This window comes from Ascaphus truei, chromosome 10, assembly GCF_040206685.1.
Source record: "Ascaphus truei isolate aAscTru1 chromosome 10, aAscTru1.hap1, whole genome shotgun sequence".
In the NCBI taxonomy this organism is placed as follows: Eukaryota; Metazoa; Chordata; class Amphibia; order Anura; family Ascaphidae; genus Ascaphus; species Ascaphus truei.
The window spans coordinates 21,426,894-21,446,206 of NC_134492.1; the positions used below are offsets into that span (position 1 = coordinate 21,426,894).

The 19,313-nt window shown below is 46.0% G+C and overlaps 1 protein-coding gene across 2 annotated transcripts in view; it reads right to left on the reverse strand.

Annotated features, from left to right (window-relative positions):
• Positions 1-270: 270 nt before the first annotated feature.
• Positions 271-19,313, reverse strand: part of BTBD19 (BTB domain containing 19) — a 35,956-nt gene continuing 16,913 nt past the window's right edge. Inside the window, exons 4-8 of one of the 2 annotated variants that reach the window (XM_075616165.1) lie at positions 12,415-12,474; positions 4,743-4,811; positions 2,954-3,085; positions 2,572-2,697; positions 271-2,456 (exon numbers count right to left, since the gene is read on the reverse strand). In XM_075616165.1, coding sequence (XP_075472280.1) covers positions 2,322-2,456; positions 2,572-2,697; positions 2,954-3,085; positions 4,743-4,811; positions 12,415-12,474 — 522 coding nt within the window. In that variant the 3' untranslated portion in view covers positions 271-2,321. The remainder of the gene's footprint in view (positions 2,457-2,571; positions 2,698-2,953; positions 3,086-4,742; positions 4,812-12,414; positions 12,475-19,313) is intronic. The other variant, XM_075616166.1, reaches the window with a different exon arrangement.

Below are 19,313 nucleotides of genomic sequence, written 5' to 3' on the forward strand. Positions count from 1 at the left end.
TTGGCCGCAAGGGGAGACAGTAGCTGAAAAAAAACCGAACAACAGTGATTACCAGATTTTTGGTAGCGCTGTCGCTTGGTCGCGGTGTCGCAGGCACTATAAGCGCCGAAGACGGTGATAATTAATTTGTTTTCACGCGACGACGCGTGACCGGCACTATAAGCGCAGCCTTACATTGACTGAAGCAGCCAGGGCCACCGACAGAAATCATGGGGCCCAGGACAAATGAAAGGGGCAGCCCCCCCCAACCCATAGCGCCTCCCCCCCCCCAACCCATAGCATACGTAACACGAAAAAAAAAAAATTCGGACACAACTTTAAATGAAATGTTTTCTTGTTATTATAATACTGAAAAAAACATTGGAAACTGGACTTTTGTGCTTTACTATAATATAAGATATGGAATATACAGTTTCCTCTAACGTAAGATAACCAGAACTACAAAGCAGGTTGTTTGACCCTTAATTCGAGAACTCTTCAATTAATTAGTATCACTTCCAATCACAACTCATACCAATGTGCAAATAAAAAAATACTTAATATTAAAACGTAAATATTACGTTGTGCACTTATTCAAATAACCAGTGGTTGACAAATCACCAAAAAATCTACTCGCCACACAAAAAAATCTACTCGCCACCTAGTACCACACGTGTGCTGCTTGGGCCAATATTTACTCGCCCGGGGGTTAAATCCACTCGCCCGGGGCGAGCAAATGTATAGGTTTGTCGAACACTGCAAATAACCAAGAAATCTGCAATTGTAATGAAATTACTACGTAATGATGTTGTCCTTAGGGAGGTAAAAACTTACAGAAGGACCGGTGCGCCTCACCTAATGCTGCTAGTAGGGTGGTTTGGCGAGCTGCCTCAGGCTGGTAAGGTATGGTCCTGGGGTGGTGGGTTAAGTATAGGCCTGGGGGGTTAAGTATAGGCCTGGGGGGGTTAAGTATGGGTGTAAGGGGTACAGTATTGACGAGTATTAATTATAGTACCTCTTCAACCGGTTCGCAAGGGGGGCGTTTCATCGGTTCACGGGGGGAGGCTTCAACCGGTCCTGGGGGGTACTCGGGAGCCTTCAACTGGCCCGCAGGGGGGGGGGGGGCTTCAATCGGCCTACGGGGGGAGGCTTCAACCTGGGGGAATGGGAGTGGGGTGACTCAGGAGGTTTCAACCGGGTGGGGGGGTGTGCCTGAGGAGGCCGCGTTAAGGCCTGGGTGCCACTACAGCCCGCTGCACGTGGCCCGTTGAGGATGCCGGTAGGGGGGGCGGGGGCGGAGGATGCCAGTAGGGTCTGGGGAGGAAGAGGATTCCGGTAGGGCCTGGGGGCAAAAGATTCCAGTTGGGCCTGGGGGGTTGGGCCAAAGGATGCCGGTAGGGCCTGGAGTGGGGGGGCTGAGGATCCGGAGGCCTAGGGCCCGAGTGGCTTTGAGGGAGGGAAGACACATGGGGGGTCCTGCAGGCTGAAGCACACCACTACTGGGTGGCAGTAGAGGAAACTGCTGACACGGCCGCCAACAGTGGACATGTGTCCGGCAGGGAGGCCGGGCGGCCAGGCCCCCTCACTCACCGGGCCCGGGACGCCAACCCCGGCTGTCTCCCCCTGTTGGCGGCCCTTGAAGCAGCCATTACGTTAGGCACGCAATCAGGATTTTGACAGATTTATAACAGGAGTACCAAACGATTGCCAATTTAGGTAAGAATATAGAATTATACATTGTCACATACTTTACGTTTACAAATAAAAGAAATATAACAAAAGTTGGAAAGTAGTATTGCTGCTTTAAATTGGTCTTTGCCGTTGGTACATTTTGGTCCTAAAACGGACTGTACAGATGTATCCCGACTAATCTTGTCTAGAGCTGTGGTGGGAAAAAAAAGATAAAACTTCCGCCACCGATTCATTCTCGACTGCGATTGGCTAAAAACACCAGCGACTTGAAAGTGTTCAGACTATCACTGTGTCATCGTTTCGTCATCGTTCTGAGCTTTTAGGATTAGCCCCTTAGATTGCAAGCTCACGTTTGATGATTTTATATTTGTTGCACTTCTTGTATTATACATTTCCTGTAAACTACTATCTATTTTGTAAAACGCTGCATATATTTTGGGTGCTACATAAATAACAAATATACATAAATATAAAAAAAGTCATTTTTCATTTCATACATGTACACTTTTGTAAAATAGTTTACAAAGAAGCGGAGTATATCCACATATTGACGCACTGCAGGTTACGTGTTCACATGTCCCGTGGCGGTCGCCAATGCTGGCACAAGCTGTAAATGTGCATGCAGATTTGTAACCCCGACAAACACATCCTCACTTGGAAGGGGGTTCCAGGTAGCGGTGATGTTCTCTCTGCAGGGTCCCCTTCCGCCGGTGGAACAGATGGGGCTGAGGTTCACTAATCTTCTTCAGGGCGTGAAACTTCCATGCTTGAGCAATGTGGCTCTCCTGCAGAATATGAGAAAGATCACTACATAGGAACATTATAAACCAGCAGATATTGTGTGTCTGTCTTTGTGTTGCAGGCCCCCTTCTCACAGTAAAGGAGTTACAAGTATCTGACCGGTATGAGCTCATCCTTGCGGTTTTCTCTCTCCAGAGTAGTCAGCTCCTCAGGGGACAGAAGGAAGAGGCGCAGCTCCCTCACTGCATCAGCTGCCACCACAGAGATAGGTATGTCAAGGACCGCCTGAGACAGAAAGCGTAGGCTTACAATTTGCAGTATATAAGCATGTTTGTGTCTGAGTGTTTCTGGCCACCCTGGCAGTGACGAGATTAAAGTCTGCCAAAATATTGGCCCCACCTGACTCCTCAAACTTGGCAACACATACTGTAGTTAAGATATCACTTAGCACTGCAACTACTTTTATGTCATACAGCCCAGGTTGCCTCTCAAGAAGCCGAGATGAGATATAGAGCAATGCTTCGGCCTCAGGGGCACTCACAGAGCTGACGTGAGCCCATTCCCGCACGGCCTGGATAAGAGGCACCTCGTCAATGGCCAGCCGGTTGCTCTGCAGGATGCTTAGAAGTCCCAGATCTGAGAGCTCCCGGAAACTCTGAGTCTTAATGATTTCCTGTGAGAATGAGACCAGATTTCATATTAAAATAAGCCATCCCATGTGGGAACATATAGGAGACGCAATAAAAAGCCTGGATATTCTGTGTCCTTGGTTTTAGTTTAGGCACATGGCACCCTGTGTCTGTTTAACAGAGACGAGGTAAAATCCCCGGTGGAAAAAAATGCCGGTGCACAGCAGACACAAAAGGTAAAACGGGATGAGCAAATAAAAAGGGTTTATTGAATCTTAAAAAACATGAATGATAGTAACGAAGCTGACACTCTAACGCATTTCACACGCAAAGTGCTTTATCAAAGATATACAGTATATTTATAGTATAGTATATGTATAGTATATAGGTGGCTCGGTGAGTAAAGGCACCGACTTTGAAAACAATGACAGAGTTTAAAGCAAGGGAACTGGTTCAATTCCCGGTGTCAGCTCCTTGTGTCCTTGGCTAAGTCACTTTGTCGCCCTGTACCTCAGGCACCAAAAAAATTGATTGTAAGCTCATCTGGGCAGGGACTTGTGCCTGCAAAACGTCTCTGCACAGCACTGTGTACCCTGTCAGCGCCATACAAAAAAAGAAAGAAAAAGCTACTAGGATACATGGCACTAGGATAGGAATCAGGCTCTCGTACGGCAGAACAGGCGCGTTTTACCACATTTCTCTTTGTGTTGGAGGGATTATGTCCCTTTTTTTACCTACCATACTCAGGTTAAGGGGTTAAGTTACGCGGCATTCAGTGTGACAGCAGATGGCAGCTGTATGCATCACATCCTACGTGACAATAGCATTATAAGACACAGGATCAGGAACAGAGGGACAAAGGGACAGGCACAAAGATAGGGGAAAGATCTGACCAATAGTCAGAGGCAAGCATGAGGTATGGGAGGTGTCTTCTGACCTCGGACCTCTTCCCTTTAGTAATCCGTCATGCAGATCAGTGCGCAGAGCAGCTGCTGGAGTTTGCAGCTGAGAGGTGGCTGCATGTTCCTATGTGGGGGGTGGGGGTTCATTTATGGTGTTCCAGTAAAACTAATATTTACGCACTGAGAAACTAAAAATACACTTACTGATAAACAGAGCAAACAAAACACACACACACACACACACAGAAATAGACCAACACAAACAGACAACCAGAGACAGACACGCTCCCCGCTCCCCACAGCAATAGAAAACTAAGCACACACGGCACATGCACGCAAGCAAACATTAGGTACACAATGAGAAAAATACATTCATAGAAAGAAACACACAGAGCAATAATAATAAAATGTTTTTCATATAATGCTATTCTCACAATGGGATTCAAAGCACGGCACAATTACAGCACAGCGTGCGGTACGCAGCACATAGGAATGTTACAGACACAGTCCCTGCCCCGTGGAGCTTACAATCTATGATTTTGGTGCCTGAGGCACAGGGAGATAAAGTGACTTGTCCAAGGTCACAAGAAGCAGACACCGGGAATTGAACCAGGTTCCCCTAAATTCAAACTTGGTGTCATTGTGTACAAAGTCAGTGTCTTTACTCACTGAGCCGCTCCTTCAGCCTTGAATACAGCTCAGCCACACACATGTACAAAGTACATCACAAACACCGCAGCACATACAGGCGGCCACAAACTCACATAAAGACACATGGCATAGCGGACAGATGTCTCACCCGAGTGAAGCGTTCGATGAATGCCAGACACCTCTGTCTCAGGTCAGACTGCCCGTAAGTGACCGCTGCCTGGAACAGAAACAGGGCAACACTGACGCAGAGCTCCTCTCAAGCCTGCTGTACAGTCCGAGCCATTATATAATATAGCATGGTATATTACAACATACTATAATGTGATATACCACAATTATAGCATTATTATTTCATAGTGGTTTCTCATAGAAAATACAAATGAATGTAGAGCAAGATGAATACCTGTAACAGGCCCAGTTAATGGAGTTAAACGAACAAAACCAAATAACAATTTTACAAAATTCTTTTTTTACCCTACATTTGTTTTAATGTTCTAGGAGTGGCAGTTTTTACGGTCTAGGACATTTGGTCGCAGGCGTTTTCGCCGCGACCAAGTGACTGCCGGCATTTAGCCGCAAGTGACCTCACCGCGGGGACACTCCACTTCAACGCCAAGGTAAGTCCCTAACTTTAGCCTAAAAACACCTCATGCTAACGCTACCCCCTACCCTAAAAACCATAGCCCCTTACCCTAACCGCTAAAACCCATTAATAAGTTAACCCCATACCTTAAAACATACCTTATTGTAGGTGCGGCCGGTGGCAGAATGGCTGCAGTGGAGGGTCCCTCTGTAGCCCAACACCAGCGGGGACGGGGTGGCGGTGAGAAAGCCGCGACCCCGCCCCATTCCGCAGTTTTTATTCTATGGGCTAAAACCCCAATTCCCACACTTTATTGAAGAGAAACCCTGGTGCTGGTGCTGTGTGTGTGACATGATTTTGATATTTTGTGCAGTTCCACGTGCTGTTCTTTGTGCTCCTGCACAGAGCCCCGCAAATTGGGACGGTCTCGGGTTAAGTAGGACGTTTGGTAGCTTTACACAGACATGAAACACAGTGACACCAGAACAAAGACAGAGCAGCTCACTCACCAGCCGGACAGATATCCCGGCTCTGACAGGTGCTAAACTCTTTACTGTGTATACAACTGGGTCACAGCACCTGCTGCCCCACTTATTGTATACAGCACGACATTCACCGCTGTGCCGTGCGCTGCTCTCATTACAGAATGGGTCCCGCACAGTCCCACATCCACAGGCTATAAATAGATGTGTATTTTAAACTTTTACAGTCTGTCCCATTTTAAAGTAGTGAACTGTCTGACTGTTTACTGAGGGGGCAGCTTTGTGGCTTGTATGTGACTGCGGGGACGTACCAAGTGGCTGTTGTGCGCTATCCCTGTGCATGCCCCTCTCTCTCGCACAGGCAGCCCCTCTCTCTCTCGCACAGGCAGCCCCTCTCTCTCACACACAGACAGCCCCTCTCTCTCACACACAGACAGCCCCTCTCTCTCACACAGGCAGCCCTTCTCTCGCACTGACAGCCCCTCTCTCGCACAGGCAGCCCCTCTCTCTCACACAGACAGCCCCTCTCTCTCACACAGACAGCCCCTCTCTCACACACAGACAGCCCCTCTCTCTCACACACAGACAGCCCCTCTCTCTCACACAGGCAGCCCTTCTCTCGCACCGACAGCCCCTCTCTCGCACAGGCAGCCCCTCTCTCTCACACAGACAGCCCCTCTCTCTCACAGACAGCCCCTCTCTCTCACACACAGACAGCCCCTCTCTCTCACACACAGACAGCCCCTCTTGTTCTGCACAGGGGTTTTTTTTAACCCCAGCTCATCCCCGTCGATTTCCTCTTCTATTTTGATTTGATTTACACACAGGAGTTGGGGGTCTACATTAACCCTTTATTAGCATATTAATATGTGGCGGGCCCCTCAGGCACCGAAAAAGTAACACAAACAGAAGGGGGGGAAAAAATCAAGCGCAAATATTATTAAAGGTAATTATAGCGAACACACTTGTGAATTAAATCTTATAATAAAATGTATACAGTCGCTGGAGGAAGTGCTGCTCCCAAGATGGACTCAAGTCATGAACGAATGGCAGAAACAGAAGTCCAGGACCGCAAATAGATCCAAGTGCATATGAAAATAAAATAGAAATATATAGTGCAATACAGTATGGGTGAAATAATTTACTATGTCAATGTATCGCTCAGTCACGTGGTCCGTGAGTGGATTTAGGCTGTGCGGTTATTCTGAGTAACCAACTCGTGTAGGTATCCCGGCACGCACGTCGCTGCGTTCATCCGAGCTGGTTGAAGAGAGTAGGGCACAAAGGGAGGGGAATCCCACATAGTGCAGATTGCTTTATAATAAGAAAACACTGGGAACAGATACATTGAACTCAAAAGCAAAATGCAAAATGCAGGGACCACCCATGGTCAGATTCTGGGGTAGGTGCAGCCCTCCCTCTCCCACCGCTATTCCAACTGCGACGGCTGTTTCACAGGGAAAGCTGGTGAAGCCCAGGGACAGAGAGACCAAATCACGGCTGAAAGTACTTCCAAAATGTCCACCAGGAACTGAGTAGTCCTCTAAATCAGGGGGCGCAAGATTTTTCAGGGGGAGGGAGGGCGGCTGTTGCAGAGGATCGCGTTAGGCCTCTGCAAAGTCCCTTACCTTGTCTTTGGCGACGCGTCGCCATGGTAATGCGGCATCACATGACCCCGCCGGCATCATTTGACTCCGAAGACAAGGTAAGGAGGGGGGAGCAAGCAGGAAAGGAGAGCAGGCAGGGGGGCAAGTTTGCGCGCCTTTGCTCTAAACGTTTGTATAGTTCATTTTAATTTGACCCTGAGGAAGCTCGAGAGTGAAACGCGTAGGGTGGATCTATACAGACGCTTAGAGGATGTTTCTGTTAAACAAGGGGGGGGGGTTCAGTGCTTGGAACACAGTGAGAGTGGGGATGGGCAGCACTCAGGTCTGGGAGGCGTTGGCTCTAAGAGCAGAGCTTCTGTTCATCCCAGACACATGCACCTATTCCTGCGGGAGATATCCAACCGGCTGTGAGAACGGTCTAGGACATTTGGCTGTGACCAAACCGCTGCTGCGCGGGTGGCAACCTGCGTGGTAGTGCATGTGTCAGTGGCAGTTTGGCCACAGTTAAAACATCCCATTCTGTGATGGGAACAGTTGATGGGTATGAGCCCAGTAGGCGCTGTTCCCATTGGCCGGTTTGAAATCCCCGCTCTACATAAGCCACCCTGTGGGCTGTGCTAGACACAGTCACTGGTCCATCACAGACAAGTTCTCTCTCTGTGATTGGCCCGTAAGCAGCACCCATACTGTGATTGGTCGGCAGTTCCCCTCCATTGAGAAGAAGCTAAATAAGCGGTGTCTTCTGAGGCTTTGCCGGAGACACTTCAGAACGAGTCTTGTGCCGATCTGAGCGGGAAATTCAAACTTGCTCTTGCAGAAAGAGCATCCCTGAAGTCTTGAGGGACCCCTACAGAACATTGAAGCTGCTCTGGGTAAGCCTTGTGATGTGGCGCCCAGGACCTAGCTAGGATTCCTCCCGTAACCCCTGTTTGGTGAGTGTAAGGTCTTTTTGTGTATTGGTTTGTGCCTGTTGGCTCCGGCCGCAATATAATTGCTTTGTCCTGCCTGGTGCTATGATCCCGGTGAATTTTCCTGGTCTCCCATGACAGCGATATTTTTTTTACTTAAACCAAAGTAGGACAACCCCCCTCCCACTTGAAAAACTATTGGCATTTATTAACCTTTACCCCTTCTGCTGGTTGGCTGTTCCGTGCACCCACTATTTTTCAGAACTTCTCCTGTTTGTTCCAGGATTGCCACCCTCCAGCTGCAGATCATGACCTCTTGTTCCCACATTCCTCCTTCCCAACCTGTTCCCTCCTTCATCTGGTTGAAAACACTTTGTTTGTTTTAACTTTTCCATCAACATTTGAATTCCTGCCTTTTGTTATCTTGCTCACAACAGTTGTGAGAGACCAGATCTGAGTGACGTGTGTTCTGTATCACCGAACTATGCAGAACCACTTCTGAGTGCAGCGAAGAAGCCCGATGAGGAGCAGTGGAGCATGCGGTATGAACACGTCAGCTAGAAGTTGCCTGATACACAAAGTATTGTAAACATCTCATGGTGCGCTTGGAGGGACAACGTAACTCTCCATTTGTTTTCTCACCCAGAATAAAAAGCCATTGACGGCAGATGAAAGCACAATAATATGTAACCACATGTAGGTGCTATATTGTACTGTGCACAGCATTTCATAGGTGCAGATATCATATAAAGTGATATAATATACCACTAATGATGCAGTAGGGAGCTACTCCTGAGGAAGCCAACGTGTAGAGCGTGGCTCACTGCGTGATCCTGAGAGAGGAGAGAGAACCATCTGTGTGCGTGCACGGACGGACGAATTAACGTGACCGCGAGTGACGTCGGATGCAGAGAGGATCAGGGGCTCATGGGACGTGGTAGCGGTGAGAACGCGACTGACCGCACACAAACACAGCCTGTTATTCCTTCTCTATTGATTACTTACACAGTGGAAGCCTCCATTTATGAGTTTGTTCTATAAATGTATTTTTAAGTTTGATCTGCACCATGGCTCTGTCTTTCTATCTTTGAGATGCAACTACATGCATCATACCATCCAGAGACAATATTGCCACGGTTTGGATTTCTGCTTATAAATCCTGCTCCATTGCGAGTAGGCAATTTATAGCCCCCCTTTATTATTGTTTTCTACAATATTGTACTATGATTTTTCTTTATTACATGGCTTTCATCAACGCTCCACTGAAGTTTGGAGACTATTTATTTGGTTTTCATGCCATGTGACCAAAACAAGACCACAGGCTGAAAGGGGTTAACGGATAAGCAGCTCCACATAGCTTGTAACATTGTATTTTGTACAAGTTGCACTTTTTTTTGGCTTCAGATTAATATCATCATCAGCCTTGTTGATCCACTGCTGGATGAAGGCCTCCCCAATGATCTTCCAGGTACTGCGTTTGGAAGCCTCGCTTTCCACACAAATTTTCTGATTTCATCCTCCCATCTTACTTTTGGTCGTCGCCTTGGTCTTTTAATTTCCGTTGGAATCCAGTCAAATACCATTTTGTGTCCAACGATGGTCATTTCTTCTTGCGATATGTCCAGCTCACCGCCTTTTAAAATTTCTTCACCCGTGTGATGGTCACAGACCTTTATTTGGTTTTGAACCCATTCTTTTTCCTGCCTCTTCGGGTAATACCCAGCATACATCTCTCAATACTCTTGAGTTTTCTGAATTACCATCTTATTTAGGGTCCTAATTTCACATCAATACGTGAGCACAGGCAGAATACACAGGTGCAATAGAAGATAGAAATGGCAGAGCACTTTATCAAAGCAAGATAAGATCAGCCTTGATAAAGTGCTCTGTGTAGCACGAAACATGTTGGTAGTGTAATGCCTTGCCTTTTTTCCCTCCATGACTATTAAATCTTTTTATGGATAATGCACTTTCCTTCTAATTCTCTTTTTTTGGATGATTCCGGTTGTGCTCTGCCATTTCTCTCTTCTATTGCATCTATCTCCAAGGACGGAGGCACACCTAGAAGGTCTGGTAGGGTCAACATGGACGCTGCAGCAGACTCGTGAGTTTTTCTTGCTTGCTACATGGTCATATTATTCTACAAAGGGATTAGGGTATTGTTTATTGGGGTGATCATTAGCCTTTGGGTTCCTGGACAATTTGAGTGCCATCTATGCTGGTTTACCAACTAGGATACCACACCCAGTACCCCCCTACAATCAAGATTACATCCCAGACCTCATATAGGATTCATCATCTTCATACCATTATCATCACAGCTGTACACAGTCCTTAGCACTACGCATTATACTCCAGAATACACAGGTGGAAAACCTTCCTCTTGAGGCAGCGTGGAAGACTCCCTGGAAAGATTGCCTTGTTTCCTCCAAATGTGCGCCATCCCATCTTCATTGTTCTATTGATCTCATTCAAAAGGTTCCCATCCATTGTTACTTTCCAGCCAAGGTAGATACAGTCTTCGACTTCTTCTAGTTCTATTCCATTTATTTGGATCTTTGCAGAGGTTACACATTTGTTGAACATCACTTTGGTGTTCCCGAGAGTCACATGGAAGTCCACCTTCGTACTTGTTGCTGGATGTCTTCTGGACTTGTATGTAAATGTTATGTGATATTTTGTCATTTGAAATTTTTAGTACTAGACTTTTAGACCTACCTTAGCAAAGCCAATACAAGTATCCTAGATTAGGAAACATTCATTGAAATAACTTGAGAATGTCAATTAGCTCAGAGTTTCTCACTTTCCTTACAATTTCAGTATATGTAGCTACATGATCTGAGTTTTTGAAAAGGGTTAGGCTAAGGCCCCGCTCCCAGAGTCAGCGCTCCCGCGCTGCAGACAGGCGGCGCGCTGACATACACAGACCGCGATATGTGGTCTGTAGGGAGCCGAAGCCGGAGCGGGAGGTGGGCGGGAGTGGGAGGATTGACAGGGAGGGGGGGCGTGGCTTGAGCGGAGGGACCCCGCTACTCTCCCCCCCCTCCCTCCACGGCTCGGGCTGGAGTTAAGGTAAGTAATGAGCAACACACACACACACACGCAGGCACTCATACACACACACACACACACACACAGGCAGGCACTCACGCACTCATACACACACACACGCACACACACAGGCAGGCACTCACGCACTCATACACACACACACACAGACAGAGGCAGGCACTCACGCACTCACGCACTCAGGCACACACATACACACACACAGACAGAGGCAGGCACTCACGCACTCAGACACACACACATACACACAGACAGGCACTCACGCACTCAGACACACACACAGACAGGCACTCACGCTGCTTTCACTCCACACTCCTCCCCGCTCCCCGAAGCCTCTCCTCCCGAAGCCTCCCCTCCCCATTGGCTCACAGCCACACCACGTGACGCGTCAACGCTAGACATCACCATTTTCTTGTGTCTCCTAGCGGCTGACACGCCACAGCGTGTAGTGCGTTGTGCCGCCAGGGGGGACTGGGACCGGCTCGGTGGGGATTCCCCTGCTGGTGGGGAACTCGCGTGTGGCCGCCCGCGCCAAGGAGCGCAGCGGGACCGAGGCCTTATATGCGACACTATGCTTCAAAACAACTTGTGCTGTTGATGTCACCCTTTAACAAACCTTTTTTTGTGCTATCCCCTGTACACCTTCCTATAAAATATATTTGTATTTTTCCAATTTTTAGGAGATCAAAAAATGTCTGTTACTTTTTATTCTAAACAATGCCCCTGCTCCAACTCTGTAATAATCATTGATGTGTAATACTACAGGTATTTACTTTCCAAGGATGAAATAAAACCAGTCTGTACACTACTTTTACATTTATTTTAAAAGGCAACTACTGTTTCCCATTTTGACAAGTTCTGCTGTTCTAGGATAGTTTCTAGTATGAAGAAACAAAAGAAAATTTATGTTGGGTAAAAAAATAAATATAATGAATGCGAGTATTGCCCTTTACCCCACTCACCCACCACCATGGAAATAGTTACAAATCTCACTCCCAAAATTACAGTGATCTGGCATTTTCTAACCTCCAACCGGTCAGGTGACAAGTTGAGGCCGAATAACAGGATCTGTGAGAGTTTTTGTTTTTCTTACACTTGGTGGCTCAAAGGCCAATCAATCAGATACTGTCACGGAGTGTCCGCTTGTGTCCCCTGGGTGATGTCCCCCTACCTGTAAGGCTTCACAGGCCAACTCCACGGTCAGCGTCCTGCTAATGTACTCAACACACAGCTGCAAAAAAAGCAAACAGCAAACAGCAATGAGTGTCTGTCTCTCGGTCTGTCTGTCTCTCGGTCTGTCTGTCTCTCGGTCTGTCTGTCTCTCGGTCTGTCTGTCTCTCGGTCTGCTTATCTCTCGGTCTGCTTATCTCTCGGTCTGCTTATCTCTGTCTATCTCTCGGTCTGTCTCTCTCGGTCTCTCCATCTCTGCCTGTCCTTTGCCCTGTGTCCTGGAAATGCACCAACCCCCCCTTTGCTATGCAATGCAATTCTGGCCCATGTAGTTATATAGTAACACAATGACTAAGGAGGAACCTCTGATCCACTTGGGTTTTACCTTTTACATAGATATATAGAAACGCAAACTGTTTGCAGATAAAAGGACATTTACCTCCTAGTCTACAAACTTTCCCAATTTGACTGTAAGACACAATGATCATTTGCTTAAGAAAAAAAAACAGTTCTACCCCATAGGATTTCCTTGTGTCTAGTCCAATAACAAAGTACTAGAGAATGTGTTACATGGCTGAGTGCTTTCACTTTGCTGTAATTCCAACATATATTGTTACAAGGAACCTGGGCATTACAGCAACAGTCAGCGCTGATTGTCATTTGTTATAAATTTACATTTTCTTTATACCCAAGTAAATAGATCTCCTTTTTCCCTTTCCAAAGCGGTTTTTATTTTTTAAATCTGATGCTCCGTTCCACATATGGAAGTGTTTAAAATATTAAGTGCCCGGGAGGGTCTAATGCAGCTTTCCCCAGAGCCCATTGCAGTCTACAGGGTTACCATGGTAACCAAAGAGCGCTAAAAAAAGTATTTTTTTTTTAAAGAACAGGACATGCTTAGGGGTCAAGACACTAACATTATAGGAGTTAAATCTATAAAACGTATAAAGATACACCACATTTTATAAAAAAAAAAATATATATATATATATATATATAAAATCAAAAAATAAGTACTGATACCTCTACATTATATATATATATATATATATATATATATATATATATATATATATATATATATATATATATACATACATACATACATACATACATACATACATACATACATACATACACAATAACTCCCTGCAAAACATATATTGTTATATAGTAACATGGAGACACGAGACCTGTCTTATCAAATATACAGGATGACTTTGTAATAAAATAGTTTTGATACCCGTCACACACAATGTACTGTACACCATGGATGGAAGGAGGGGGACAGAATAGAAACTTTCAAGTACACCAGCGCGAGGTTTTGTAACAATGATTGTACTGGAGGGGGGGGGGGGGGGGGCGGAGTTCTGTAAATCTGCTCCCACTGACCACTTTCATACTTTGAAGTCACAATTAAAGGTCACTTTATGGCCAGCTGGTTCTGATCCCTTGACCCCGACAGCTGTTTTACATCTACGTATACTGACAATTGCTGGTATTATCCCTGTCTTAAAGTCAGAAAGGCCTCACTTGTGTTTGGGTCTTAAGACTACTTACAGAGAGGGCTGTATACCGCTAACCCAGGAGTGGCCAACTCCAGTCCTCAAGAGCTACCAACAGGTCAGGTTTTCAGGATATCCCTGCCTCAGCACAGATGGCTCAGTCAAAGACTGAGCCACCTGTGCTGAAGCAGGGATATCCCGAAAACCTGACCTGTTGGTGGCTCTTGAGGACTGGCATTGGCTACCCCTGCGCTAAACCTGTCCCACCGTTTGCATTGCCGAAAAAAGAAGTAGCTCAGAGGCTCTTGTTCAACATGCCTTGAAGCCGTGTTTCCAGTACTGGAAAAGAGTTCAGAACCATTCAAATGAACAGGCGTAAAACGCCTTCCAGCAAAGAAACAATCTTTACAGCACGCCGAATACAGAACAGCATCCTTCACCACTAGCACACAATGAAGGGGGATATTTACACAGGCAGGAGGGATTCGCCAGCCCGGGTTCCGACTGATCACCACTGGCTTAGAAAACGAGCATTTGCAGGAGTCTAGAAAGGAGGTAAAAGGTAACGGGTCTTCGGGTGGTGCAGTTTCCCTTGTGTGTAGAATTCGCAAGCAAGAGTTCCACAGGGAGACCCCCGCACAAGTAACTGTTCTGCTGTTAAAATTAGCACCATCAATTTGTCAGGCGGAGCGTGACTCACACAGGCCCTGTGAGCTGTGCATTTCCGTACTGGGGAACTGAGAATTCATAAACACCCCCATTCTGACTACATCATTTCTGCCGGTCGGGAGGGCCCCCGTGACACATATATAGGTAGCGTTTCAGTCCAATGAGCTAATGTTTAGCTCCGTATAAAATTGGGCAGAGCAGTAGCTCATGCAGAGCAGCCAGTGATCAAAGCCACTCAGCACTGTGACATTACAATGTAAGGGCACTATTATTCATCAATTATATTTAGCTTTATTCTATGACTTTTTTTGCTGAAATACAGTAACTCCGCTTCCTTTCTCTTTTGATTGAATATATTAGCAGGCCTTGAAATAAAGGAGAATAGTGAGAAAGGCAGGTCGCTGCTCTATAAAAAAGGAGGCTGCTAACTATTGATAGCAAGTAAAACACACAAGGGCGCCATCTGTTCGTCACCAATTCACAGTGGACATTATTGCTTAAGTGCCCCTACGTCCCCTAGTTAAACCTTTAATAACCCTGATCACACAACAGTCCAGATTGAAACATACATTGTAGTCACACAGCAGTTATCTGGAAGACAAAGAATCAACATGGTTTATTTCTGCTACAAGGGAGTTTGTGTATGTCAGATTAAGAGGTGTTAGAAATGCAATGTCAATGCAGAAAAGGCACTGGATTAATTTAGGCCGAGTATTATTTTATGAACCAACATTTCCCAAGTTTTGATTAAATCCTGTGCACAGTAGCATTAGTATGGGTTGGTTTCAATGTCGTGATGAAGTTTGTATAAACCCTCCATTATATTCCAGGCCTTTCTGGCCCCCGAAGAGGTTAACCTTAGGAGACGTGAGTATGGTTCCCAGGTGTCCAGTGTTGAACCGGACTGTCCTGTATTTTACTTGGTCCAGTAAAAAATAGGGAGGTAATACTGGACATGTATGTCTCCGGTATTACCTCTGGACAGTAACCTGACCGGTTTGGGGGGCCGTGGGATTTCCTCGGAGCAGGGCTGCTGCTAGGGAGCTGAACAGCTTTCTCCATCCTGATTGGCTGCATTACCCAGCAGCAGCCAGTCAGGAGCCTGGGGGTGGGGCCAAGGTGAGGAGGAAACTGCATGGGGCAGAGAGAGGCGAGTTGTGTGTGTGTGTCTCTCGAGCGCGTCACGCCTTTCACCATTGTGTCCAGTAATTTTGGACAAGCCGCCTGCCAACCCTAGATGCAAGTGCGCAACAATCTGCAAAGACATCATTATTGGCACAGGAGACTGATAAAGGTTTGATGCCCAATTCCAAACTGGTGAAGATGTGTAAACCTTGTCTGCACTGGTGCTCAGCTGGGAAGGAGTTAAATATCTTCTATGGTTACTTCATGGGACAAGGGGGTCCAGTGTAATGACAAACAGCTGTGAGGAAAAGGAAGTGATGAGGATCTCAAGGGAAGCCGGAGTTCCCCCCCTCCTCCCCATGCAGAAAGAAGACTTCAAAGCCTCTGCTCTCTGGCCATCCTCTTGGAAGACATCCGGCAATACGATTTAGACTGAGGTTTATCCTCTGAGAGTCTGCGAAGAATGATGTCATCTATGCAGCTCTAACCTCTCACATTTATTAACCCGTTGTTTGCTGGGGTGAGTGGGGGTTAAACCCTACTGAACCAGGGAGTCTCCAGGAACACAACTGTAACCCCTTCAGTGCCAGAGATGTCCTCGCCTCCACGTTTTAACCGGTTTAACACATCTGTGTGGTGGAGTTTGGTTTGGCCCTCCGTGGGGCAGCAGGCTTTCCCAATCAGCTTGCATGTTATTTATGGAAAAAAATGTGTTTCTCGTCTGCGCAATGAGTCAGACGGTTCTCATGCGACGCTGGTACCAAACCCGCTCCCACGCAATGTGATGTGACCAGGTCCCCAGAGACACTCAGACAGGGCTTGTCATTTAACAGACCTCTGAGCTATGAATGGAAGGGACACTCCAGCTCAGTCTTCAAGGTCTCCCATTGCCCTACAGTACACAAAAAACACTCCCATAAAAGGAACATTTCAAACAGAAAAAAAGGGTTATTGCAGAGTTTTTTTATTGACTTGTATTGGAATATTTTCAGGGAGAAAAAGTAGTTTTTTGGGGGGTTTTTCTTCAGCCAAACATTAACGAATCCCACTAAGAAATACACATTTCGGACTTTGAAACAGTTACTTTTTAGCTGCACTTAATAAAACATAACAAACATGCAATTCAGCCTCATGCATTCCTCATGTTCATAGTAAGAAAAGGACATTACCAAGATGTTTATATGGTCACATTTTCAAGTCAGTGTTTTGATCCATGCTGCGGTAACACCACTTGTGTTTGGGGGAAAATCACACCCGAGCCACAAGATCAGGGCTACTTGTGAGAAGCAAGTAGTTAATATCTGAGTGCAATTATCTGGTTCAGTTAGTGGCAGTATATAATAATAATAATAATAATAATAATAATACTAATAGCATGTCCTTGTACAGTATAGCGCTGCTAGTTTTACATAGCGCTTTACAGAGACATTTTGCAAGCACAGGTCCCTGCCGCACGGAGCTTACAATCTATGTTTTTGGTGCCTGAGGCACAGGGAGATAAAGTGACTTGTCCAGGTCACAAGGAGCCAATACTAGGAATTGAACCAGGACTCCCCTGCTTCACTCTCAGTGCCAATCAGTGTCTTTACTCACTGAGCCGCTCCAACACTTCAGTTGCTGCATGGGCCAGGTCTGAAATGGTTAAATGAGGCATGGGGATATTGGGGGGGGGGGGGGGGGGGAGGAAGTGACTGACAGTCCCGATTAAAAATGATTTAAATAGATTTGCACATGGAAACTGCTGAGATTAAATCTCAGTAGAAAATGCATAGAGATTAGCCAGACACAATAGCAACATAAGAAAACACAGAAACAATGAAATACTTAATTCAATAAATGTGGTGCAGCCCTCGGACAGCAATCTGTGAGGGGTCAATTCTTTCTATTCTAGTCCAGAGTTCCAAGCAACTCACGTTTCCTACAAAGTAACCACCTATGATTAATATCGCCGTGTCTCTAGAAGTATTTTTATTGGGCCTTATTTTCCTTCTCATAAACCATTTATAAGGCTTAGTATACACATATACTTAATGTATACATACAGTACAGCAAGTGTCTCATTTAAACTCATCCATATAGTAAGCATGTCTGATGCCTCAGAGATTGTGCTAGCAAATGCTCACAAAACAGGAGAGGCGCAGGTAACCACTGAGATGCTACGGTTAAAATATGGTTCCCTTAAGCGCATATAGTAATATTATCATTTATTGATAAAGCACCAACATATTCCGCAGTGTGGTACAGTGGAGGAAACAACAGCTACATTAACTAGAACAACAGAAAAAGGAAACTAGTGTCCCGCGCATGCGTTTACATGCTTGTGCTGCAGCACTTTGCCATGAAAACACCTTCTCTAATGAAACAATAGTTTCATTATTTTGCATTTGCTTTGCCAATCTAAGGTTGGTAGGCTGACTGTGAATAGCAGTTAGGCCTCGTTCAGGGTGCCTGCATCGCAACGTGCGCGCGCACATAAGCGCACACGTTCGAAACAAAGTATTTAAAGTAAATATCAGTTGTCAGGGTAGGAAGCTACCCTGTCGCCGAAGTACGGAGTTGACGCTTTCTACACTTTACATAAACAGCTCACGTTGTTTTTTCAAGCTGCAGCAGCGTCACCGGTACTTCGGCAGCCAATCAAATCATTCGGGAAAGTGTAGTGAGAAGAGCAACACCCATCCAGAACCTCAGGTCTGTAGACCCGCCTCCTGAACGCTTGAAAAGGTCTGCTGGGGATGATGAGCACACATCACCCAGCGGACTGAAGTGCGCACACGTCCCCTCCACCTCTTGTCTCTGCCACCCTGAACGAGGCCTTACATCTCGCCACATACAGTATCAATTGCTTAGTTAGGGTCTTATACCCAAGCAGCTCCACAGCTGCAGTGCTCAGGGGATGTGTTTCACCGGTAAATCTTTCCCATGGGAGATTCTAAAGCTCTTTGGTACATATTTATTTTTAACAATTTAAGAGGGCCCACAAAAATATATTCCTGTAGAGAAGCGCTGATGTAAAAAGTACTGGGGGACTGTACAACAGCATCATGCAAAATAAGCAATTTTACTCTTTCTGGGAAGCTCACTTATTTGGGAGTACATCTCATCAACGTTTAGCAACCTTTAGTCTCACAGATTCCAGTGAAGTCTTACTGATATAATTCAGTACTCCTGCAGAATCCACACATCTCACTCGTTTGGGTCCTTGGAGGAGATTTCTGATGATAAATATTTTTAAAAAAAAGTATTAACTAAGAAAATATGACGTGTATTATATGGTGGGAAGAATGTTAAGAATCTAGAGTAGCATACTTCTAGGCCATCAGATGTACAGTATGCACACACAGTGCGGGCCAGTACACCAATTCCAAAATAGGAAAGCCAACCGTCGCAGACACACCTATGAAACAATAGTAAAGTTTCTGGATCTGTTATTAGGGTGACACAGAGGGGGTAGGTAGGGAGCCCACAAACAAAAAACTGAACTGCTCCCCAGGATAGGGAATAATCCAGGGGTAGCCAACTCCAGTCCTCAAGGGCCACCAACAGGTCTTCAGAATATCCCTGCTTTAGCACAGGTGGCGCAATCAGTGGCTCAGTCATT